The following is a 25,822-nucleotide window of genomic DNA, read 5'->3' as shown; positions in this document are numbered from 1 at the left end:
TAAAATGTTTCAGGTACTAATAATGACAATTTCAATAATTTAATTCAGTGAATATTTTATTTTAATTTTTTTATCACAAAAAGAACATAGGGGAAATTCTCGTATGTTTGGCAGGTTATTTAAACAACTAATTATGCATAACTTTTGATAGAAATTGCTTGCTCACTTCTTATTGAGCTATTTATCACTCGATTTCAGTTGAAAACGCTTTTTATGCGCTGTAATTGAATGTCAAATTTGACATATGACTTAAGTGCTGATTCTCCAGATAATTTTTCTTTATCTGCATTTTCGAGGCAAAGACTCCGAAATTGTCCCGATCGAGTCACCGGTCATATCAAACTGATACCAATCATGCGCGTGCGCTCATAAAGCGGTTGTATTTTGACGTATTCACCCGCGGGTACATTGAGCAAAAAGGGCGAATCATAAAAACACAACAACAAACAGCACACTATGATGCATTTCGTCACATTGTAAACCGCGCTTGCACGTGGTCTTGCTTTTGTTTTTATTCTTCTCCGTTTCACACACTCGATTCCCGATTACATGCGACGAAAGAACGTGTCAAAAGAAAAAGTCCAATCAAATTTGAATATCTGTGATGTGATGTGTGTGTGCGCGCATTGTTCAGGTCGTCGTTCATTTTGTGTCCAGGCTTTTAATTCAACTTGATAGTTCAATAAGGTGTAATACAGTTGTGTGATAACAACGAGAACGCAGTCTGGTCGCTGCACTGCTAGCGGAGTGTGGATTGATTTATGTAAGTCGTTTGATAATTTAGTGATTGCATCAATTGAACTTCTAGTGCTAGTTTGAAATGTATGTTCAATTCATTTGTTATATTTGTTTAAAAAAAGTTAATATCAAATTGTTCGAATTCTCATGTTCAAGATTTGAGGCATCTTAAAGAATTGAATGATTTGAATTAAGATTGTTTTTAAATCTAAATTATCTTATCAAATAACTATGAAGAGTGCAGTGCGATTACTCTCACGTTATATCTCACGTTATCACCTTCATTCTTACCATAATTCTCACTTTGTCTTGTTACCAAGTCGTACAAATACCTGCGCTGTGTAACAGCAGCAAGCAACGCTAGCAAGTAGGTATTTAAAACAATATCTGCTTACAGCAATCGATCTCATTCCCCAAAAACAACTCAAAACGCGGTCCGCAAAGATGCAGCAATGGCAGAAAATTTCGCTTATGCTGTGCACGTTCGGCTTCCTGAAGGAGATTCGACCCAGCGAACCGTTCATCGTGGACTACCTGGTCGGGCCATGGCGCAACCTGACCATGGATGAGGTTTGTCATTTAATAACTATTTTGGGTTGATTGAACTAGTTTGTTGATGTTCGTTGCAGGTCATCCAGGAGGCGTTCCCAATCGGAACGTACTCGTACCTGGCCCAGCTGGCCGTCATATTTCTGATTACGGACCTGCTGCGGTACAAGCCGTTGATCGTGGTTAACGGGCTGGCCGGAATCGTCATCTGGAGTATGCTTGCGTGGACGACGTCGCTGCAGTCGCTCAAGATCTTGGAGGTGTTTTACGGGACGTACTGCGCGGCGGAGGTGGCTTATTACAGCTACATCTACGCCAAGGTGGACCGAGAGCACTACCAGAAGGTAACGTCACAAACGCGGGCCGCCATCTACAGTGGGAAGTTCTTCGCGGGTGTGTTGGCCCAAGCGTTGTACTACTTCAAAGTGATGGACTACAAGCAGCTGAACTACTTGTCGGTGGCGGCCCAGATAAGCGCGACGGTTTGGGCGTTGATGCTGCCGCCGGTCCAGACGAGCATGTACTTTCACCGTGCCGCGATTGGGCGCGCGGACGTCGGAGAACCAACCGACGAGCAGTCCTTTGAGAATGACCTTTCCAGCGATAAAAACTCCGTCGCGAGTTCTTCATCCAAGAGGAAGGTCATCTCGGCGTTCGTTCTGATCTGGGTTCACTTCAAGTCGTCGTTCACCAACTTGACCGTGCTGCAGTGGAGCATTTGGTACGCCCTAGCTATGGCCGGTTACATCCAAGTGCTCGCGTACATCCAGTTCCTTTGGAGCAACGTCGACCCCTCACAACCAGCCGTCTGGAACGGAGCCGTTGAGGCCGTGGTCACGCTGCTAGGCGCCATCGTCTCCCTGCTTGCCGGATACATCCACAACGGATTCCTGCGACCGCGGAGCAGTCTCTTCGCGCTGTCAATCCTATCGCTTGGCCAAAGTGCCGCCATTCTCCTCGCAACGACGACCTCCAGCCTCGCCGTGTGCTATCTGGGTTACGTCACGTTCGGTGTGTTGTACGCGTTCACCATTACGGTCGTCAGCGCCGAGATCGCCAAGAACATCTCCGACGACAGTTTCGGCCTCGTGTTTGGCTTCAACACGCTTGTTGCCCTGTCGCTGCAGACGCTGCTGACGTACGCCGTGACCGACTCCGACGGATGGTTCGCGCTGGACATCTTCGGCCAATTCACCGTCTATGGGTACTACTTTGTTGTGCTCAGCGTTATCTACGCGGTCTTCCTGCTCGGGGAGATTGCCAGCAGTGTCTACCGAAGGAAAGATTAGCCCCCAATGATACTCCATTTAGCTGAGTAATGTCTTTTATTTGCCTTGTTTTAGCCATATGTACATCAATCATCGTAGCGATTTACTGAAGCTGTAACGTTTAGTACAAAGTAGACTGATTTTTGAAATATATCTCTAGACTGAACGTTGAGTTTTACTCGCGTATGAAAATATGTCACAATTGCCATTCGTTGAACTTTGTTAAAATCGTCACCCTAACAAAAATAAATTACACCTCTTTGTACAACCTCGTCGAGGGTGGGCGGCCCAGGTTCCCACCCTGGACGGCCGCCGCCACCACACTGGACGAGGCCATTATGCCGACCGGAGTGGGGGGAACCGACGTTGGTGGCGTGCCAATGCTGGCGACCGTGAGGGACGTTGCGGCCGAGCAGATCGACGTGATCCACTTGTTGCTGTTGCTGGGGGCGCTGCTCACGATGGTGTTGTTGCCGCCGCCGCTACTGCTGCCACCGGGGTTGATCATCTGCGCGTTTGTTGGAGCAAGAGAAGGGATGGGGAAGAGTGGGCGGCTTGTTATTTGGATGGAGATTGTGTTTTTTGAATCAAGATGGGGGATCAAACATGGAATTACGCAGTTTTGCAAAAAAAATAATAATTATGGTGGATTTAAAATTACAAAGCAAATATCAAACTTTTTAAGGGGATACAAAAAATACCGTCAAAAGAAAGATTTTATTTAATGCCCTTACTTGGCGTTTTCAAAAACACCCGAAAAAAAAAGGTTTATTGAACCTTTTAAAAAAAATCTTATACAGTCCAGACTCGATTATCCGAAGGCCTTGGCAAAATTTCACTTCGGATAATCAAAGCACGAAAAACTATTTTTTCGTTGTATTTTTTTATTGTTGAGCTTTAGTATGACCCCTAAACCACAGAGTTACCACTGCCTCTTGATTTTTGGTTCAACTTTGTGGTACATCGCACGCCTGCTACCAGCAAACCTTATGAATACAAAAAATAAAAAGACTTTTCTTCGGACTACTACGGATAAAGTGACTTTACTTCTAACCACTCTGTGATTTAGAATTATGGCGGTAACGAAATATTGAAAAATGCATTTTGTAATTTAATAGACAATCAACTTTTTAAATTTGAATAAAATGAGGTAGCAGAACTTGAATTTCAAGGTCAAAGCAAGAAAATTAAAAAAAAAGATTTTTTTTTTTTCATGGTTCAATAATCCGAATTCCCATACAAACCTTCGGAAAATCGAGTCTGGACTGTATTTCTAAAAATCTAAAATTCTAAGATTCTAAAATTCGGAGGTTGAAACCAATTAAATTTAAAATTTAAAATCCTTAAATTACTAAATTCCAAAAAACTTTAATTCTGAAATTCTGAAATACTTAAATTCTTTAATACTGAAATTATTCAATTTATAAATTAAATATTAAATTATTCAATTTTTAAATTTTCTATTGTTAAGTTCTAAAATTTCGCCAGTAGATCAGACAATGTTGGTGTCATATATTAGGTTTTGGGATTTGAAAAAAAATGTGATTCATTGTTTTTTTTTTTAATTTTTTTTAATTTTTCCCGCCCAGAGCCAAATCGAGATTTTTTACGATTTTCACCATTACTCGTAACTTGATCGAGGGTTAACAAAATTCAATTGTATCAGTATTAAATATTTAAATTTTTAATGTTCTAAACATTGCAAATTTGATTTTATAAATTTTAAATTTTGAATCTTTGATTTTTTTTAATTTCATGTTTTTTTATATATTTTCAACAAGCCTTACCCGACAAACTTCGTTCTGCCTTTTTTCGTTTGTTGACGTTTTTTTGCTTTTTTGCTTATTCAGCCTCCTGTGATCAAAATTTGATTTTACGTAACTTTCTCTTTACAATTTGCCGATGCTCTGGAATCGATTACAGAGTGGCCAAAGTGTCAATTAGTTAGCGTATAAACCTTCCTTGGGCTTATACGAACCCAACGCAACAAAGAGCACCTCGATCCGATGCTCCGTATTGAACTGATTCGCGTTCGAACAAAACCGTCGAAATTTTTTATATATATATAGATAAAGAAATTTTAAACTTTGGAAGTTTCCAATACAGTCCAGACTCGATTATCCGAAGGCCTTGGTGTTAGATACGTTGCTATGCAACAGAAAGACAGTTTAGTTGTAGCGGAAAAACTGTTTATTACATCCGACTTGCTTGGTGGTCGGGATTGAACTGACTTGCATCAGCTGTGCAGGTCAAAGCCTGCTACATCTCCCCCTTAAGAGATGTCGTACAAATTCAGCCACCGTGGAATTCTGGATGGTCGAATGGGACGTCGTGGACCAACAGGAAGTACCGGTGTCGGCGGCTTCGGCGACGTTACGGGCTTGTCGGCGGGTACGGCATCTTCTTCAGGCAGCACAAAGTGGTTTGTGCCAGATCCACCTTCCAGTGGATCTTCGGTTCCAGGCAGGGCCGGTGGTGCGGGACTGTCTGGAACAGGAATGTCGATCTCGATGGGAACTTCAGGTTCTTCCTGGTCGGCTAGCAGCATCGGTCGAGCTTCTTCGATCAGGATCTCCCACGGTAAACGTTGTTGGACTTGGTCAGGAACTTCAGCATCGTAGCGAGGGCGTAACTGGTTGACGTGCGAACTCACGATCCTCTGTCTTCCTTCCAGGTCCAGCTGCACGATGTAGTTGACGGAACCTTTCCGTTCGACGACACGGCCAGGAATCCAGGACTTGGTGTTGCGCTGGTGGTACTCGGCGTAGACCAGGTCATCGTCCTTGAACTCGCGCTTGACGGCTCCATGCCGACGGTTGAACTGCTCGTTCTGCTTGTGGTTGACGGCGACCGGCGTGGCAGAAACAGGCTTCTTCAGCAGGTCCAGTGTGGTGCGCACGGGTCGTCCAAGGAATGCTTCAGCTGGAGACGTCATGTTCGGTGTGTTCCGGTTGGGCGTGGAACGGTACACCGACAAGAACGTTTGCAAGTGCTCCAGTGTGGGCGAGCCTTCCCCCTCACTCAACTTCTTGAGGCCACGTTTGAGTGAGTCAACGAATCGCTCCGCTTGGCCGTTTGACTGCGGGTGGTAGGGCGCAGTGCGGAGATGGGCGACACCATTTGCACGGCAAAACTCCTCGAACTGCCCGCTGGTGAACTGCGTTCCGTTGTCTGAGACCAGGACGTCCGGGTTGCCGTAACGGGAACAGGTCTCACGAAGCATGTCCAGGGTTGCAGTTGCGGTTATGGCACGAGTGCGGAAGATCTCGGGCCACTTGGAGTAGGCATCCACGATGACGAAGTAGTAGTAACCATCGACTGGTCCAGCGTAGTCGATGTGGACACGTTGCCACGGCCTGTCCGGGAGGCCACGACTCGAGGGTCGCCTTCGTCGGGGATTTCGCTGCAGCAGCGCACGGTTTGCACTGGCGAACAAACTGCACCACATCGTCGTCTACGTTCGGCCAGTAAACGTAGCTGCGGGCCAGAGACTTCATGCGGTCCATCCCTGGGTGTCCACGATGCAGTTGGCGAATGATCCGTTTGCGGAACTTGAGGGCACGACGATCCGATCGCCGAACATCACACAGTCGTCGACGACTTGGAGTCCATCGCGCCGAGCGAAGAACTTTCTGACATCAGGGTCAGCAATCAGCTTGGCGCTCGCTGGCCAACCTTCGTTGAGGAAACTCACCACTTGCTGGAGAACTGGATCCTTTCGCGTCTCAGCCACGATCATCTTGTGAGTGACTGGAAGGTTGCTGATTGAGTCGTCGAGGATGGCTCTGGCTTCGGATTCGACGTAGACGGCGGCAATCACGTAATCCTCGTCTGGCCGGCTTTGGGATGACATCAGCCGGGAGAGGAAATCAGCGTAGCCGAAAGCCGTCGTCGAAACGTGCTGGATGTCGAAGTCGTACAGCAGGAACGTCAAGGCCCAGCGTTGAAGACGATTCGCCGTGTAGACAGGAATGCCTTTCTTCGAGCCGAATACCTTGAGCAGCGGTTGATGATCGGTTTGCAGGAGGAAGTGGCGTCCGTACAGCATCTTGTGGAATCGCGTGACAGCGAAAACCAGGGCCAGGGCTTCCTTCTCCACTTGTCCGTAGTTCATCTCCGCTGCGGTCATCTTGATGACTTCTTGAGGGTTTGAGAGCTTCGAGAATTTTCCGAGAATTTTTTTTCTCCTCGTCGCCAATTGTTAAATACGTTGCTATGCAACAGAAAGACAGTTTAGTTGTAGCGGAAAAACTGTTTATTACATCCGACTTGCTTGGTGGTCGGGATTGAACTGACTTGCATCAGCTGTGCAGGTCAAAGCCTGCTACACTTGGCATAATTTCACTTCGGATAATCGAATCACGAAAAAAATGTTTTTGTTTGCTTTATTTTTGATTGTTGAGCTTTAGTATGACCCCTAAACTGCCGTTCTACGCATAATTGTCCCTTTTTTAAAAAAAGGCATCTGAGAAAAAAGCAACTGAAATTTTTCGATCGATTTCTGGGTTTCTACGCATAATTGTCCCGTGGGTTCCTATTCGCCGTATATGTCCCTTATCACCCGGTTAACATTTAATCACCCTTAATTGTAATTCTCTTGCTATACAACATGTAAACAAGCTATAATGCCTAGCAAACTAATGATTTCGTGATAGAAAATACTTGGTGGGACATCTATGCGTAGAAGTTCAACGATGGGACAAATAGACTTGGTGTTGTTTTCAATGTCAGAATCGTCAAAAAATTACATGGGACAATTATGCGTAGAACGGCAGTAAACTAATCTAAAGTTATTTAGAATTTCTAAATCCAAGATGGCGACCAAAATGGTGGTGATGAAATATTAAAAAATGCATTTTTTTATTTGATGGGCAATCAACCATTCAAATTTGTCTAAAATGGGGTCGCAGAAGAGCAAGTCCAGTCCAAAACAGGAATTTTTTAGGTACTTTTTTCTCGACCCTCTCCGATTTCAATGAAACTATGTAGACATGTTATCCAACACTTATGTTAGCAATTTGTGTGTATATTAGAGGTGGGCAAAACCGCTCTTTTTTAGGAGCCGCTCATTTTCGTTCGCTCATTAAAAAGAGCCGCTCTTTTGAACGGCTCTTTGGCTCTTTTTCAAAATTTGTATGAAAATGTTACTTTAAAAATAGTGTGATTTTATATGATATTTCAAATTGGACTTTTATAAATTGTTAAAAAAATTAAAACTGAAAACGAGAAAATGCTCTAGAAAAACATAGGTCTTGGTGGTCTCTATGTCAAGATTTCTATTCGAAACTAAACGTTCTAGTAATTGAATGGAATCCTAACAAAAATCTAGGATGCTGGAAAAAAATCTATTAAATTTAAATTTGCGTTTATTTCTGCAATAATTGAACTATACTGATATTTTATTTGGAGAAAATATTCTGTGAACTCCAAAAAGGACAAAAGGATTTTTTTTTCAAAATCTCTAAACTATTCAGTAGATTTTTAGTAATAATTTACAAAATATGCAATTTCAAATGCTCAAATTTGTATTCCGGTAATACTTTGATGTACAATCAGTTGTACAATGAAAAGTTTTTTTTCATGTTGTTTAGAAAATCATTTACTTTTGGGATTAATTTTTATAAGCATTGAAATATTTGAAATAGCATTTTCAATCCTCAAAAAACAAATTTAATACAATTTTTTTTGGAAAATTTAATAAATTATATTTATAACAAAAATCATGCCATCTTGAAACGGTTCTTTAAAAAAACTGGAGGAGTTTAAAAAAGAACCGCGGTTTTTTTTTGTGAGCCACGATTCGTTCGCTCTTTTCAGTGAACCGGCTCTTTGAGCGGTTCGCTCTTTTTCTGCCCACCTCTAGCTGTATATGGAGCCAGTTTCACTCGATAATGACATTTGAGAAGAGCGTGAGTGTTTTAAATATGTTTGCATTTCGTAATTCAAATATCGCTGTATCCCAGATACGAGATTTTCTTACAGAATTGGTTCTGTAAGAATCCTGCTAGAATGATTCTAGCAGCAATGTCAGAATTCTGTAAGAATTTTGCAAGAATTTTCTGGCAGAAAAATACTGCTCACTGATTGGCTGGCGTTTTACCGGTTCAAATCATGTTGCAACTAGATTAATTTTCGCTATTTTTTCTGTTTCGACCATTTGAACAAGATGGACGTTCTGGACAATCTGGAGATTCCGCTGGAAATCATAACTCAGCTGGCAGATAAAAACACACAATCGCAGGTAAGTTATCACTCCCACCATTCCGGCATACTTTTCGAATAGAAGTTAACCAAAAACTTAACCTACTTTTTCGCTCTTTGCAGGCATGGCTCTGCAGTTTTGACGACATCCAGACCTCGAATCTGATGCCTGGATTCTCTCATCGGCATCATTGGACGCGACACTAATATTCCCAACCCGGGCTACTCTTACAGATTGGCAATGGAAAACAGTGTGTGCTATCAAAGGAACAACAGCTGCCTCCATGTTGAATTAAAAGTGATGTGACCGACATTAAAGCAGAAAATGACTTGTAATGATCAGAGAAATAAATTTTGATCGAAATGAAACTTTATTTTGCTTAAATTTATTCAACAATAAAATTCCGACAAAATTCTAGCAGGATTCTAGCAGAAAAAATTGCCGTCTAATTCTAGCAAAATTCTTACAGAATTCTAGCAGGATGGCCTGTCAGAATAGTTCTAGCAAAATTCTAGCAGGGTTCTAACAAAACCGATTGCTTTCACCGGATTCTGCTAGAACCGGTTATTGCATTTGAGCTAGAATCCTCTGAGAATTCTTGCAAAGATCTGGCAAAATGATGGCAGCGTTCTAGTAAGAATAATTTTTCTCTGCTAGAATTCTGTAAGAATCCTACGAGAACGCCGTGACTGGGATCTTGAAGCCGTTGCATCGTATCAAAAAGTGGTCAGAGACAAGCTTGTAGGAAATTTGACGGGCTTTCCGAAAAAAATACACAGAAAGAAAAAAGAAACACGCCACTTTATGAGAATTTTAGATTTTTAAGTTTAAAAGTCAAAGATTGTCTTTGACCACATTTGAATTTGAATTGGTAGTAACCTGGATAGTCAGTTAGCTTAACCCTTTCAGGCCTGAATTTTCAAAAAAATATTTTTTTAGTCAATGATGGGAAAATGATTCTTATGACCATACGAAAATTATAGGCTAGTTTTGGAAATTTTGATATTTGGGTCATATATGACCCATCAGGCTCGAAAGGGTTAAATCATAAAAAAACGAGTTATTTTAAAAAGTGGTCAAAGACAATGTTATGGGAAATTGGACGAGCTTTCCGAAAAAGTATTTTCAAGACTGAAAAATAAAGTCTGTCATATAGAAATTGCCAAAAACCATAAAAAAAAACCTATTTTTCAACATTTTTATTTTTAAATCGCTGTAACTTCACAAGGAGTGGGCTAAGGGCAGTGGTCAATATGGAGACTTTTGTGTAAAATTGTCTGGAGAATCGATTCCCTTATTCGGTTTTTGAAATTTTTGACGTTTAGAGCACTTTTCAAAAAAACGTTTTCAGTAAATGATTTTTGTATTTTTTTAGGAGAGTTGTTGCTCCATCCTGCATTTTTGTGAGTCTTTTTGTAACATTTTAGGCTATTTTCACAAAAATTTTTAACGAAAAAAAATTGTTGACTCACCTTCAAATTTGACTTTTAAGCTTACAAATCAAAAATTGTCATAAAAGTTGCCTGTTTTTTTCTTTCAGTGTATTTTTTTTCGGAAATCCTGTCAAATTTCCTACAAGTTTGTCTTCGACCACTCTTTGATACGATGCAACGGCTTCGAGATACCTAGAGCGATGTTTAAATTACAAAATGCAAACATATTTAAAACACTCACGCCCTTCTCAAATGTTATCATCGAGTGAAACTGGCTCCATAGTCCATATACAGCCATTCCACGTCAAACAGGAAGTCTCCAAATCAAAAGTGCTCCGATTTGGCTCAAATTTGGAGTGGGGGTTCTTTGGCCCAAATAATTAGACCCGTATTTTTTTGTTTGGCGATTAGGGTGGTCCTATCCGAAATAGGGTGGTCCAAAAAATTGCGTTTTTCGTCGATTTTCGCAAAAACCACATTTTTCAAAAAATCATATCTCCGGAATGGCTGAACCAATCTTGGAGCGCCACAATTTAAAAGAAAAGTTATTAGTTGGGCTTTTAAGGAAAAATATGTAGAGGTCTAAAAAAACTAGCTAAACATTTGAAAAGGTCCTATGAAAATTTAATTTGCCGATTTCAAGGTCTCGGGACCAAAGAGCCCATGTCTGAAAATATTTTTCCCTGATTCCTTGTAATATTTTACATAACATATCAAAAAATTGCGAATATCCATTAACACGTTTCGGAGATATGATTTTTTCAACATAAAAACTGAGTTTTTCGACGCGCCGCGCGCAAAAACGGGAAAATTACGAAAACGGGTAAAAATCAACTTTTTTCACTGAAACTGCGATAACTTGAAAATTTCAGCTATGACCTATACATGTCTGGGTACCAAAATTTTCGTAATTGAAAGACGCAACTTTTGGTACCCAGACATGTATAGGTCATCGCTGAAATTTTCAAGTTATCGCAGTTTTAGTGAAAAAAGTTAATTTTTACCCGTTTTCGTAATTTTCCCGTTTTTGCGCGCGGCGCGTCGAAAAACTCAGTTTTTATGTTGAAAAAATCATATCTCCGAAACGTGTTAATGGATATTCGCAATTTTTTGATATGTTATGTAAAATATTACAAGGAATCAGGGAAAAATATTTTCAGACATGGCCTCTTTGGTCCCGAGACCTTGAAATCGGCAAATGAAATTTTCATAGGACCTTTTCAAATATTCAGCTAGTTTTTTTGGACCTCTACATATTTTTCCTTAAAAGCCCAACTAGTAACCTTTCTTTTGAATTGTGGCGCTCCAAGATTGGTTCAGCCATTCCGGAGATATGATTTTTTGAAAAATGTGGTTTTTGCGAAAATCGACGAAAAACGCAATATTTTGGACCACCCTATTTCGGATAGGACCACCCTAATAGCCAAACAAAAAAATACGGGTCTAATTATTTGGGCCAAAGAACCCCCACTCCAAATTTCAGCCAAATCGGAGCACTTTTGATTTGGAGACTTCCTGTTTGACGTGGAATGGCTGTATACATAAAAATAGCTTACCTAAGCGTAGGATCACATGTCTACAATGTTTCATTGAAATCGGAGAGAGTCCGGTACAACCGATTCTCTATTTGGCATGGAATTGCTCAGAACTCAAATTTGATGTAAAAAGTAAGAAAATTAAAAAAAAATACTGAAAAAAAATTGTTGGTGATTCCATTATCCGAAATCCCATACAAATCTTCCGATAATCGAACTTCGGATAATCCAAACTTTTGATAATCGATGCCTCGGATAATCGAGTCTGGACTGTATTAGATTAAAAAAATTGGATTTCCTAACTTTAGGTTCTTTGAATTTTTAAAATTGAGATTTTTTGAATTTTCTATGGTTTTTTAAATTTCTGGTATGTTTGTTTATACTTAATATTTTCAAATTGATAAATTTCTGTTTTATTTTTTTATTTTTGAATTGAAATGAAATAATGTCTAAAGTCTAAGTCTGTCTAATGTCTGTCTGTTTTCAAAAAATCAGGTTAACATTTTTCAAGTTTTTGTTTATTTATTATTATGTTGTGGGGTTTTCAACTAACTTCTTCAAACATATTTTCAAAAATTGGTTGAAAAATTGATTTTAGGCGTTTTTTTCAGATGGAAGGCTGCCTAGCGGCGGGGTTTGGTTGTAGAGGGTTTTAGTACAGGGCAACTATCTTTCTCAAACGAACAAAAGTAAAACTATATTCAATGATACTTCATAAGTTCATATATTGTTGTTTGCAACTTAAAAAGAATTTCCCCATTACTGAGGAAGCTCGCTCTAACTAGGCTCTACTGTTAATAATATACAAAATCAATTTATAGTGTTGAAACTGAACAATTATCGCTACAAAGAGGAAAACGGAAAGAAATAAAATGACAGTTAGCAAACCATTGTGCAAAAAAGTTTTAAAAACAATTTCAATTTACTAAACGTTGGAAGGTTTGTCCTTTGCCAAGTTGAGCTCCGCCCCGGGCGGATGTAATAATCAGCTGTTGCTGCTGCTGCTGCTGTTGCGAGTGTTGCTGCGCCGGCTGGATCGTCAGCCCGGACCGTCCGTTGAGGTTCAACGTTTGCACGGTGGTAATCTTGGGCGTCGTGATCTGCTGCGCCGCCATCAGTTTGCTGTTGAGCATGTTCTGCTGCGGCTTGTTGGCGATGGCCGTACTCGGCAGGTTGAACTGACTCTGGGTGCACTGATTCATGTGGGTGGCCCAGTGCTGCTGTTGGCACGGGTAATCGCAGTACGATGTGTTCCAACAGCAGTAAAAGAGGGCCTCTTTGCCGCAGTTGACGCACCACTGCTTCTTCTTGGCTTCTTCAACGGAACGGATGCGTTCCATGTCGCACTGCTTGCGGATCTCGTTGATGAGCCGTGTCTTCTCCAGGTCCATGTTCTTGCGCATCTCGCACAGCACCAGGTCCGAGTTGTGCTTGAGCTTGGAGATTTCCTGCTGGTGGCAGTGCTTTAGCTTTTCGATTTCCAGCTCCAGCACCTTGACCTTGGCCTCGAGGGCGCCACTGTTGTTGGACAGGTCGGCCAGCGTGTCCTCGATGACGGAGCGGAAAAAGTCGGCCATCTGGAAATTGAGAATCGCGGTTAGGAACGTGTTTGTAAGCCTTATGGCATTGCTGTAACTCTCACCTTGTAGGAATTGTTGATCAAAATCTTCGAAACGGGTCCCGCCCCCGACGGGTAGACGCAGTCCCCTTCGGAACGGAGCGCTCCGCTCGGGCGTGACTGCAGCTTCGGTGGCGTGGACACGATCGTCTCGGTGACGGCAGCGGCCAGGCTGGGCGTAATGAAGCCCGCCATCATGTGTTGACTATCGTCGGGTGTGGAGGGCGTAGGATTTGACGTTCCCGCTGCCGTCGTCGTCGACGACGAAGGACCGGCGGAGGCCGAGGTGGACGCGGTGGCGCCATCCGAAAGGGTTGTATCACAGTTGGACGTCTGCTGGGCGGTTGGTCGCGTTGAAGGAGGTTGAGAGTTGGCCGCTCCACCACCGTTTGCCGTGACAGGGTGATGATCGCTGGCCGTGGGAAGCGGACTTGGAATGTGAACCATGTGCATCATGTTGTTACCATTTCGAGCCGGTCCCGACGTCGATGACGACGGCATGCTTCCTCCGGGGTTGGTTCGGTTGAGCGAAAGCGTTGCGATCGTTGATTGCTGCGGCTGGTTCGTGGGGAACGAGCGACGCATTTTTTGCTGGGCAGAAACGCCGGCTGGCAGCACCTTGGGCATGACCTTTGCCATGAGTCCTTTGGGCTTATCGACGGGCGTAAGAATCACCGGTTGACCAGAACGGGCGGTTATTTGGGTGGTCGTCATTCGGGTGATATCTTTCACCATGATTCGATTGCCGGTGCGGATCACAACTTGGTTCGCATTCAAGGGTTGGTGGGACGCTCCGCTTGCGCTAGGAAGGACCTGGGGCTCCGATTCGTCGTCAGACAGCGGTTCCAGCTTGATCGGAAGCAGCTGATGAGGGGTGCTTTCGGTAGTGCTCCCGGTGACGACGCTGGTTGTCGTCTCTTTTTGGGAAGGTTCAGCTACGGCGACCTTCTCCGCGGGAGGTGGTTCAACGACCGCCTTCTCCACAACAGATTCTTCGTCGACTATTTCGGTTTTGATCTCTGTTGGGGCCATCGGAACAGGTGCTACGCTGGCGGGCTTTTCTGGTTCGGTAGGTGTCTTCTCTGCCTCTTTGTTTGCCGCCGGCTCGCTCGTAGGTTCGGGTTGTTTCGCCGCATCAGCTACCGGTTCTTCTGTTTGCTTCGGCGTGACATCGGCTGGCGCTGGCGGCACATCTTCCTTTACTTCCGCAGCTTCCTCCGACGACTTGGAGTTTATTTTTTGCTTCTTGCCAGCCGGCACCGTCTTCCAGCTGTCCGATTTGCGCTGAATCACCACCGATTCGACCTTGTCCTGCTTTGGTTCCGGGAGGGGACTTTCGCTTTGGCGCTTTCTGCTGCTGTTAGCGTAACAGCGTGGCCCGTTCGGTTCCGGCGTAGCGGCACCGCTCCTATCGTCCTCCTTCGTCTTGTTGAGCACGGTGGACGTTGCTCGACTGCTGCGTCTCCGGTTGTCCCATGAAAGCTTTTCCGATGGATCCTTGGGTTTAGGAGGTTCGTCAAAACTGCCGGATCGTTTGCGCTTTCGCGTGGTTCGCGTCGCCGGATTTTCGCTAGGTTCGGGCGTTGAAATCGAGTTACGAACTTCTTCCTTGATGGCGCTGGTGTCCTCGGACTTGGGCGTTCCCGTGGCTTTTTCCGTGCACTTCCGCTTCGGACTCGACGTTTCGTTGGCGGCTTTGTCCGCTTTTGGCGTTGACGTTGACGGGGGGTTTTCCGATAAGGGCGATATCGATAGGAAGTTATCGGCCGTTTTGATGATCCGCAGCATGAGCTTAGTCTTCTGGGAGTCTTCGTTCTCGCTGATACGCTTCAACACCCCGGGAATCATCGCTTCCAGATGTTGCTCCAGCCGGTTGGCTTCGACCTGCGTCCGGAACTCGGCGTAGCGAAACTGGCCAAACTTGCGCTTCAGCTTGCCGATGTAGGTCTCGGCTTCGCGCATGCATTCGGCCATGTTGGTACGGCGTTGCATCTTAGTGTTGGGATCCTTTTCGCAAAACAGCAGACACTCTTTGATCGGAACCCAGGCGCGGTCGTGATCACCGAAGAAGCGCACGTCCACCAACTGGTTGCTGTTGACGGACATCAGTTTGGCCGGCCAAAAGGGAAACCCCTTGAGCTTGGCCCAAACCAGCAGATGCGGCTTGGTACACACCTCGGTGAACCACAACTTACACGTGTTGGCATTGAAGTAGCACTCGTTGCACGCCTCGATCTCGTTGATTTCCTGCTTGCAGACCTTCACCACGGCCTTCGCAATCGGGAGCAGCTTGTTGTTGTCTAAAATGGACGCGTAAAATTAGTCACAAACTCAACGACTCTCACGGCCAACCGAACTCACTGGGATAGATAGAGGCATTGTGCAACATCCAGCTTACGTCCGCGATAAACTCCTCGGTCGTGCGGTACTTCCGCTCTGCGACGCTCTTCTGCACCATTTCCAGATCCATGTGGTTCGTCACGTACTCGTCGTAATGCGGAAATTGCTGCTTTTCCAGCGGGTTGAACAGATTGCTCTGAAAATGAAACAAAGATCGACTGTAAACACAACGAACAAAATCAACACCCCAACCGACTCACCCCCTTGAGCATCTGCATCCGCTTCAGCGCAAACTTGAGCGACACGGTGAGGCTGTCAATTTTGAGTCGGTCCTTGGCCGGCTCGTCACTCGCCGGCTGCAGCTTGATGCACTCCGGGCAGTTCCACTTTTTCTCGACGATGAAAAACGCCGGGTTGAGCTTCAGGCAGACGGGATGGAAGCACCGGATACACCCGGCGCACGTTTCCAGCCCCGGCTCGGACGTTTTGCATCGCCAGCAAAATTTGTCATAACCAGCCCTTGGCGCAACCGGCACCAACGAAGTAGTACTCGCCGACGCCTCAACCTTCTCCTCCTTCGATTCATCACCACCAGTCGTCTCGTTCCCGTCCGGTCCGGCTGCGGCTTCATTGTCCGACCCATCCGACTCGTCGCTGTGCTGGTGAATGCTGTGCAGAAATTTGCGCTGCTTCAACGAAAACTCCACGTTCGCCGAGCGCATTCCGGTTCGCTTGGTTCCGAGCGAAGGACTCCCCTTGCTGTCGTCCAGATCTTCCTCGTCACGGCCCGACAGCGAGTACCGCTTGAGCGAGGTCGGCGTTACGCTGCCACAGCTACGGCTGTCTTCGCCCTCGCAGCGCGATCGGTGCCGCTTCCGGAGCTTGTCCGCCGACGAAGAGTCCTGCATGAACTCGGACAAGATTTTCGAGTTGCTCTGGGACGCCTTGAGGCAACGCATTTCGCGGGACATTTTCACGCTGCTCGTGTTGATGCTGTCGTTGTCGACGTCAACGTCCATCGTCGTGGAGCTCTCCATTTGCTCCTGGGTCGGTTCCTCCGATATTTCCGATTTGCAAGGTGTCGAAGTGCTCGTCGTCGACAACGTGGTCGTCAGCGTCAGGTTGCTGGATGTCAACGAAACGCTGCTGCTCACGGACGTAACCGGTTCCGGCTCCTTCTTGTCCGGTGTTTTGCCAGCACCAGTTGGTCCAGATGTCAGCGTGGCACTCGGAGGGGAAGTTACCGGTGGAATAGGGCGCAAACCTTGGACGCCCCTGGCCAGTGCCAACGTGGTCGGCGAAAGATTGCTTCGCGAAGCCACTGGCGTCGATGGAGCTGGAACCACCTGGGGTCCGCTGGGGGGCATTTTGGGCAGCATCTTGACCAGTACGATCTTGTTCTGGGCGGTTTTCAGCTGCAACGTTGGCTGCTGAGCCAAGTTGATGCTCAATTTCGGCGGCGAAGGCTTATTGTCTGTTTTATCTGAAACGAAGTTAGATTTTTTAGCACTTTTCTGCAGCTGGTCAGCAGCGATGGCCGCCGGGGGTTTCTTGATGAAGAACGTTTTAATCGTGTCACGCTTAGTGTTAGTTGCCGTCGCCGGTTGCCTATCCTTATTGATTACGATTAGTGACGAAGAGGTGCTTTTCCCGGAGGAGGATCGATTACCTGACGGCGGAGATTGTAGTGATGGTGGTGGTGGTCCGGTGATGATGGACTTTGTATAGCCGAGCCCTTTTCCACTTTCATCCTTGGTTAGTCGTATCTTGACGATGTCTTGACACTGTTGTTGCTGCTGCTGGCTGGCCAACATGGTTTTGACGGGCGATACCTTGTAGGTGTTCCGACTGTCGATCATCGAACCGGAATTCGAGTTTGGTGGGGAACTCGGTAAAGCGGCCTGCGGTGCCGTTTTGGCCACGTCGTTTACTGAATTGTTGGCAGACATGTCTGTTTAGGGAAAAATAAACGATAAATGTATGCTATTGAAAAATTAAATAACTTAGAAAACCTATTATGTCTCGGATTTCCATTTAATTAACTAAACAATGCCGCTTGGCCTTAAAAACAAATTGTTTGCTAGATTCAAAAAACACCGCGAACTTCTAGAATTAAACTAGAAACTCAATTTGAGATGGTGTGCGTGCACCATACAGTTATCCAAGCCCGATCTCACGCACACTAGCGCACCATTAGTTGTTGGTTAGTACAAAATGTATCCTATTTTTTTTTTCGTGTACGATTTGGTCAAAACAGTGTTGAACCAAATGCCACGATCCCGTTTTTCGAAACTGTTAACATCCATAGGCTTTATCTCGGCAATGTTACAACCGAATGTTTTCAAATTTATGTTGTTAATAATTGAAAATGTACGTTTTAATATTAATCCTTACGTATTTGACCGATTTACATGTATGTAACCACTTAAGGAGCTATTACACTACGGCAAACAAACTCGTAGATTTTGATAGTTTGTCGGTTTGTCGTCTACGTTGTTTGTTCATCAACATTTGTTTGCAGAAACGTCAGCTTGCATACATTTCCGCAGTAACAGTTCAATAGGGCGTATCTGCGTTTGTAAACAAGCAGTCTATCCCTGTCTTAGTTTACGTGAACTGTCACTTGAGCAAAAGGGATAGACTGCGTTACTACGGATTTTGTCTTGTTTGCGAGTTTGCCGAAAACAAGTTTGCGAGTTTGACAAACTGTCAAACGCGAAAAAATGCGAGTTTGTTTGCCATAGTCTAATACCTCCTTTATTGAAAAAATAAAAATAAAATATTGTTAATACAAAGCGGATTCATTAATTCGAATTTCGCAGTAGGCCTGGCCGCTTTTACGCTTGTGATGTTTCAATGCATTGTAATGCAATGGCGCACTACAAATTTTAATAAATGATAAAGAGTGCTAGGCGTCATCTAACCTAAGGCACTTTCCAGGATCCCTTCGAAAGATTGGCTGCGATAGGGTCTAATTAGATTAGATTAGAGCGGATTCGTTGATTCGAATTTCACTGCTTCAAAAAATGCTCAAATTCGTATGCTCACTAATTCGAACGTTTTCGAATTAAAAAGTTAAGTTGTCAAACTAGTGTTTACATATTGACCCCTTCCCAAGTAACTTATCAGCCAAAACCAACATTAAAACCACTTAGTCATAAAAGTCTCCCCAGAAACCCGATAAACCTCTATTAAAACCCAAAATGACCTCCGCAAAAGGTTCTTACGGCCTTTTTTATCAAACCTACATAGGAGTTTAGGGCTTTACAATTGAATCCTAACAACCTCCTCAAAGCCTTTGTAAAACCTTTGTTAAAACCCAGTCAGGAGTTATGGAAAAATGACATTTAACCCTCTACAGCCCAACCCCGTCTTTAGACAGGCTTCGATTTAAAAAATCGCCAAAAATCCATTTTTCAGCCAATTTTTGATTTTTAAAAAGCATTGGAAAGAAGAACTCTAGAGTTTTTTTTGATTAGGTCCTATAAACATATGAAAGACAATAGTTTATTGGTCCTTTTCAAAAAAAAACTCTGGAACTCTTAAAATTTTAGAAAATTTCTGGGTTGGAAGTTTTACTTGTTTTATGTGACTTTGCCAATGTTTTTTAAAACGTATTTTTTAAGGAGTCAACTTTGGCTGTGTTTTTTTTACTAAATTTCCTATATTTTAAGTAAAAAGAAGTATGCAGTATTTTTTCAAGTGATTCAGACTATGCCTCTACGCATTTTTTTACAATTTTAATGATATTGGTGCCATTTTATAGCAGAAAATGTGAAAACAAGCAAAAAAATTGAAAAAGTGACTTTAAAAACATGAAAAAATTAGATAGGCAAAATGTAATGATAGGCGGTGGCAGAATAGGCCAAATACTACCAAAAACAAACAAATAAACTGAACAAATAAATGCTAATTTTAATTTTAAAATAAACTAAAAAATAAATAAGAAAAACATAAAACAAGAGAAGTAAAGTTTTTCGTAGAACAAAAGTTGCTCAAAATGACCTCCTAAACACGGGAGATTTTCAAAAAATTTGAAAAAAAAATTGGGCACGTTTTTAAACGTCTATGAAGACAGGTTTTATTCTGTCAAAAAATAAGTCTTCGTTAACATACTGTTCCCATATATGGAATTACTAAAATTAAATAAGCGCCATAACCAGTCATAACTGGTGAGTCTTGGACTTGATTATGAGAAGTCTAAAATTTATCTTCAGGTTATTGAAACTATAATCGAGATTTCTGATCCTTATGGCCTATCTACAATCACTTAGCTTAGAAAATTTCACTTAGCTTAGGAATTTGAATCAATGGAAATGAAGCCGAGCTTCTACAATGGAAAAGTAATCAAATTAGAAACTGACGTATGGTTTGAAAAATTTCAAAATCTACGGTAAGTTGACGTTTCAATATCAAAGGTAAACAAACAACTGCATAGCAACGTATATCAGCCCAGCAAAATTTCTAAGTTGATTGTGGATGACGGCCGTAAGTAGCGTGCTTTCCTAAGTAACTACTTTACTTAGATGTTCTAAGCTAAGTGATTGTAGATAGGCCATTAGGTCTAAACTGTACTTGATAAGGTCAAGGTACATAACAAGACATAATAAAAGAGAATTATGCTTCACGTTTTATAATATTCTAAGAATCAACATTATGTTTCCATTTTTATGATTCCAACCAAAACATTCGCCCAAGCCCAAAACGCAGTCAAATTCTCGAATTCGCAATGCGTGAGCTTTGCGCGAAATGGATTGTTGAGCCGCGCTACTACACAGTCGCTCATGTGGCAAGGAAGACTATACCAACAAAACCATCGCAAGCCTCAACCCACGACGACCGGGACAAATAATAAGAAGGAATCGCGCACAGAAACACGAGAGGCGGCGGCGCCGTATGGCGAATAATATTTAAAAAGAGGCCACAGCAGGGCCTCTAAAAAAGCAAAAGCCCACCAACACAAACACACACGTGGACGGTGTGTGTGTGTGTGTGTGTGTGTGCTCGAGGGTAATGCAAATGAAAATAATGCACGAGTACGACTCATGGAGAAGTTTTATTGCGATTGTGGGACTACTAGTGGTGATTAAACATTACTAATTTATAGCTGGTAATCAAATATTTTGGAATTCTTAAGAATTCTAGAAATTTGAAAGAATCGCAAAAATATCCGCCCATTGGATAAGTCATCCGGTGGTAGTAGGCCGGGCACTAGCTCATTGTCGTGTGCGCCGAGGGCGACATCTTGGCGGACGAACTGGGAACTAGAGGCAAAAAAAGGAACCTCAAATGAAAAATACTAACTAGAGCAGCGTTTTACCACGTCTACTAGATCTAGTAGCCTATGGGAGCGACTTACCCAAGCTGAAACTTTAGTTCCAAAGTGCGATTTCGCTGCCCCCCGCATCGGACATGTCAAAACCCCGTGCCTACTGCGATAGGCAGAGCTCTGGGAGGGGAAAAAAAGCCTTGCGGAGTGTAGCTCCGGCGAATCTACCTCTAATTTTACCTTATTTTAGCAATGATTTAAGCGCAAATTAAACTACCCCGGCAATGAGCCGATGCTGTTGGAATGTACAGAACACGTCGAGTTCTTCTCCAATCGCGGGCATAGTGGCAGTGCCCCCGAAAGCATAAAATGGAAACCGAGACATAACCAGGCAATGAAAAAGAGAGGAGGAAAAAAAAGTATTAGCACATTTCGAAAACGTTATTCAGCCACTTACCTGCGTTTGCCCGGGGTCGAAAATATGTCCAAGCTGAAGCTCGCGTTTCGCACTACGTACTTCCGCCTAGTCCGGGACCGGACATTGCCGCTGAAATTCACACCACGGGGCTAATAATTTTCTCGTCGGTCGTCTTGCGCTGCCAGTTCCAACTTTCTCTGCGGATAATGTGTCTTCTTTCCACACACAGCAAGCACACACGGCCGCCACTCACTTGCTCACGGCTTGCTTTGCTTTGTAATGTGTGAGCACTGCTCGCCAAGACCAAGAATAAACTGTGTGTACGACGACGACGACGACGATGGCTACTGCGATCGGGGAGCAGAGTACGGGTGTGTCTGTGTGAGGTACCGCGTGCCGGTGACGGTGTGTGCGTGAGGCATCGACCGACTTTTGTGCCATGTTCCGTCGGCGGCCGCACAAGTGTATCCCTCATCGCAGCAAGTTCTGGGTGAAGAATGTGTGAAGATGGCTTGCTTGGGTTTCCCGGTGGCCCGGAAGAATAACATCAGCAATAGCAGCAAGCAAGTCGAGTGGTGTGGCAGCACTGAGCTACTATCATCCAGTTTTGTCAGGTTGGTATTATTGGAGCAAGCCATGATTATTTTATGATATTTAAATCTTTATTGATTTCCTCATTGCATTTATTTACATTTAGATTTGTTCAATTAATTAGTAGTTGGTTCGCTGATGTTTGCGGACCAAAGATGGATTAGTTTTACTTCAACAATTTTCCACAGTTTACCTCAACGTACGGATTAGTCAAGAAGTGATATTGTAGAAGTCATCAAAAATGAAAATAATAATTAATTATTGTGATATTGATTACGATAACGCCATTATGATTACTTCATTATTTACTTCGATCAAATTTATTCAGTTTATTTTCTAGATTCTGTTTCTCCTTACAGATTATATGGCTGCAATTCACATATTCTTTTGTTCTCATTTTAGATTTTTTTCTTATTTAAGAACTTTGCTCAAGAGTGCGAAGAGATAAGAGATGTTGAACATGCACATTTTTCATTTTTGTCTTTTCTTTGATCATAAATAAATTTTTAACAAGGTTTGATTTAAATATTGTTATATTGTATTGTTAGAAATTTGTTAAGCTATTTGCAATGTACTTAAATTTTATGGAATTTTCAAAAACAAATGTTGCAGGCCAAGGGTGAAATGATACCTTATCGGTTGACACCCGGTGAGGAACATCCTGGAAGGAGCGGAACTACACCCGTAGTGCTGTTAGCTGACCTAGACCTTGGTCAAAACAGCTGCTCTGGTTCCTTGCAAGTTACCCATTTTCTTACCTCCACGTTGGCTTGGTTTCGTCATCATGATGACAACACGTGACCTTGCTGGTGGCCTGTGGAAACGAACTCGTAAACCTTTGACCAGCGAGGTCAGAGTAGAGACGGCCAAAAGAAAGGGATGCGCAATGTGGGAAGGGAAGATTGTAGACGGTATTGTTTTGATTCACAGCATGTTGAGTTAACTGTTGTGGATGTACCTGATACATCGCAATACGGGGTTTCTCTTCTTTCCACTTTCAGCTACTATCTATCTTCTATTTCTTTATTATGTATAACTGATTTTCTAATTCTGCTTCTGTTTACTATCCACCATTTTATTTTGATTGCATGATCTTTCGTTTCTCTTATTTTCTTATACTAATGCATCTTTTTGTTTTGTTTTGTTTTTGTTTGTTTCCATTTTCATGTCGTGTCTGGGCCTGCGGTTGGAGAACGATTGCACCACGACAACCACTTTGGAGTGATATTATCACACTGGAGACAACAGCAGCAACATAAGAAACCCTGATGTCACTCAGGTTCACGAAAGTAACTGTATCGATATTTTATAGTGTTTATATTTTACTAACATCCCTTTCTTTGCAGAGCATGGACTACATCATAAAGCGGCAATGTGGGAAAGGGAAGTAATTTGTGATTGTAGAAGGTATTGTTTTGATCCACAGCATGTTGAACGAACTGTTGTGGATGTACCTAGAACATCGCAACTCGGAGTATCTCTTCTTCTTATCTCCAACTACTTTAGTCCTGTTTCACTTATCTGTCAAGTCTCCTCTACTTTATTTGCCAGTTTTAACTGCTATGTGTTTTCCCTAACATCCCCAATCGGCTCCTGAAGTTGTCATTAATGCTATCTAAGCTTATATGATATTATTTATCCTTTATCAGATAGCTTTTTTTTCATAAATTATTGCCTATATTTTTAATCTACTTCATATAGCTTTTACTCTTCTTTCCTTCAACATACACTTATTCTTTCAGTATCGAACTTTATGTAGTTTGCTTTCCTTTATTGTCTATTGTTTTAATCTACGCCCTTTTCTTCAAACAAGTAAGGTTTGAGTCCTTACTCAATATATTGAATGATCAAAGTCACACACAACGTTATTGTACTTTTGGTAAACTTTTTAATAACATGCTTAGGTTCAAAACATTGTAACAAAACACCGCGACAGAAGAAATAGCAACAGATAAACACGACTCAACACTAGGAAAGATTTCAGGAGAAAACAATACACAGTAAAATAACAATTAGTTTTGAATTCAAACTAAAAATTAAACAGTTTTTGCTTTACTGAAAATTGATAGGCACACTATAAATGGTTAGGCGCTTATACTTACATCAAACCCTACGTAATGTACCACCCCGGCCGAGTTAAAATGCGTAACCGGAAAGAAGGTGTGCATGCCTGGCACGAACACTCAAAGCGTGTTCTAGCGTGCTGCTCGTACTGACTCAGAGCAAGGGTGAGATGTAGGTGTAAGGGCAGTGCGTGTTCGTCGGGAACCTGGTGCATAAGATCGGTCAAGGCCCGTTCTTACACTGAAAATTGCGAATTGCGAATTTTCAAAAACAAATGTTAAAAGCACTATCAATGAAATGTTGCCCAAACTTTTTTTTAATACTCAAATTTCTCTTTCAATGAAAACCATAAGCAAATATTTCTAAAAATTTAAGAGTTCTTCTTTCCAATGCTTTTTAATGATCAAAAATTGGTTGAAAAATTTATTTTTGGCGATTTTTTAAATCGAAGCCCGTCTAAAGGCGGGGTTGGGTTGTAGAGGGTTATGAATAATTTAGATTTTTCTGAGTCCTGTTTTATTTTCACGATATTGGATGGTTCCCGTGAAAGTTAAAAAATACCACTTTTTTTTTGTTTTTTGTTCTGATTTTGGATAACATTTGATGATTTCGTTACAGATTAAACAGTTGTTGCCTATTGATGTTTAATTTAATTTTTTAATTAGATGAAAACCTTAAAAAATATTTGTACAAAATGTCGCAGAAAATTTAAGTCGTTTTAACTATTTGGATTGGACAAGATTTTTTTTTAATATCTAAAAAAAACAGTTTAATAAATTAGAAAAAGCATCCTACATTTCGTTACAAAATATTAAAAAGCCCATCCCTAAACCACCTGTAAACTTCTTTGGAAAATAGGAAAAAAATGTCACTCTGAAATTAAGTGAAGTTTTTTTTTTAGTTTATTTATTGAAAAAAAAAATATAATTAAGCATAAATAGTAGTTTCTGTAATTTTAATATAAGGTTTTCAGAATTATTTTAAAAAATTTCACGTCTGCGAAATTTTTGTGAAATTTGGTGTTTTGAAATTCCCCGTGAAATTTGCTTTTTTTTAGCGTGAAAAATCACTAAGCTCACCTTTAATCAAAGAAGCCATTTTGTGTCATTGGTTCGCCCATACAAATCTCCATACAATTTCGGCAGCTGTGCATACAATAATGTTACATAAGTATTAGAAAATCCGTATTTTTTAAGGAATTTTCTGATCGATTTTACTTATTTTTCAATTAACTTTTTTTCACACAAATTCAAATTCCCAAAATACGTAACATAAGCCTCCAAGTTATAAGTTTATTTTTAATTTTTTTAGCAAAAAAAAATACCACGGTTAAAAAAACAAATTTGCAATCAACAAGTATTTAACAGAAATTTAAATATTTGTTTTTTTTCGGTTTTAATGTTTTCAATAAGTGATCATCTCTGAATATTTTTTTTTTGAAAAATTCGTAAAATGTTATATAAATACCGTCTAAAAAAATTTAAAATTAGACCCTGGCTGCTGGGATACAGCGGATAAAAGCAAAACAATTAGGATTTTCTTTTTGAAAACATATTTTGAATGTTTTGGAATCCAGACTAATGATAAATTAAATTTCTATGCTCAAATGCAAATACAGTCCAGACTCGATCATCCGAAGCCTGGATTATCCGAGTTTCAGTTAGGCTGGTACAAATATTTTTAAAAGTTTTGTCACCCCCCACCCCTTTACAAAATCAGGGGGCAAAAAAATATTTTTACAATAAACTTCAAAATTTCAATGAAAATTCAAGTGCAACCAGCTGAAATCAAATTAAA

At 42.1% G+C, this 25,822-nt stretch overlaps 2 protein-coding genes across 3 annotated transcripts; one reads left to right on the top strand and one right to left on the bottom strand.

Moving 5' to 3' along the window:
- Window positions 1-472: 472 nt before the first annotated feature.
- LOC6039817 (thiamine transporter 1) lies at window positions 473-2,721 on the top strand. The gene is made up of 3 exons (XM_038260597.1): window positions 473-763; window positions 1,136-1,308; window positions 1,368-2,721. The coding sequence occupies exons 2-3, from the start codon at window positions 1,183-1,185 to the stop codon at window positions 2,574-2,576; spliced, it is 1,335 nt and encodes a 444-aa protein (XP_038116525.1). The 5' UTR covers window positions 473-763; window positions 1,136-1,182; the 3' UTR covers window positions 2,577-2,721.
- LOC6039819 (protein kinase C-binding protein 1) lies at window positions 2,598-21,685 on the bottom strand. Of its 2 annotated transcripts, none has more exons than XM_038260595.1 (7): window positions 21,410-21,685; window positions 17,353-17,634; window positions 15,944-17,166; window positions 15,705-15,879; window positions 13,368-15,643; window positions 12,652-13,302; window positions 2,598-3,063 (listed from the first exon to the last, which is right to left on the bottom strand). In XM_038260595.1, exons 2-7 carry the CDS (start codon window positions 17,630-17,632, stop codon window positions 2,806-2,808), a joined length of 4,863 nt encoding a protein of 1,620 aa, XP_038116523.1. In that variant the 5' UTR covers window positions 17,633-17,634; window positions 21,410-21,685; the 3' UTR covers window positions 2,598-2,805. The 2 variants fall into 2 exon arrangements, with proteins under 2 accessions (XP_038116523.1, XP_038116524.1); XM_038260596.1 differs by lacking the exon at window positions 2,598-3,063 and adding an exon at window positions 12,422-12,568 and having other exon boundaries at window positions 21,410-21,684.
- Between the last annotated feature and the right edge of the window lie 4,137 nt (window positions 21,686-25,822).

Source organism: Culex quinquefasciatus, chromosome 3 (assembly GCF_015732765.1).
Source record: "Culex quinquefasciatus strain JHB chromosome 3, VPISU_Cqui_1.0_pri_paternal, whole genome shotgun sequence".
Taxonomy (NCBI): Eukaryota; Metazoa; Arthropoda; class Insecta; order Diptera; family Culicidae; genus Culex; species Culex quinquefasciatus.
The sequence above is the reverse complement of the archived record's forward strand: the minus strand, read 5'-3'. Positions and strand labels throughout refer to the sequence as shown.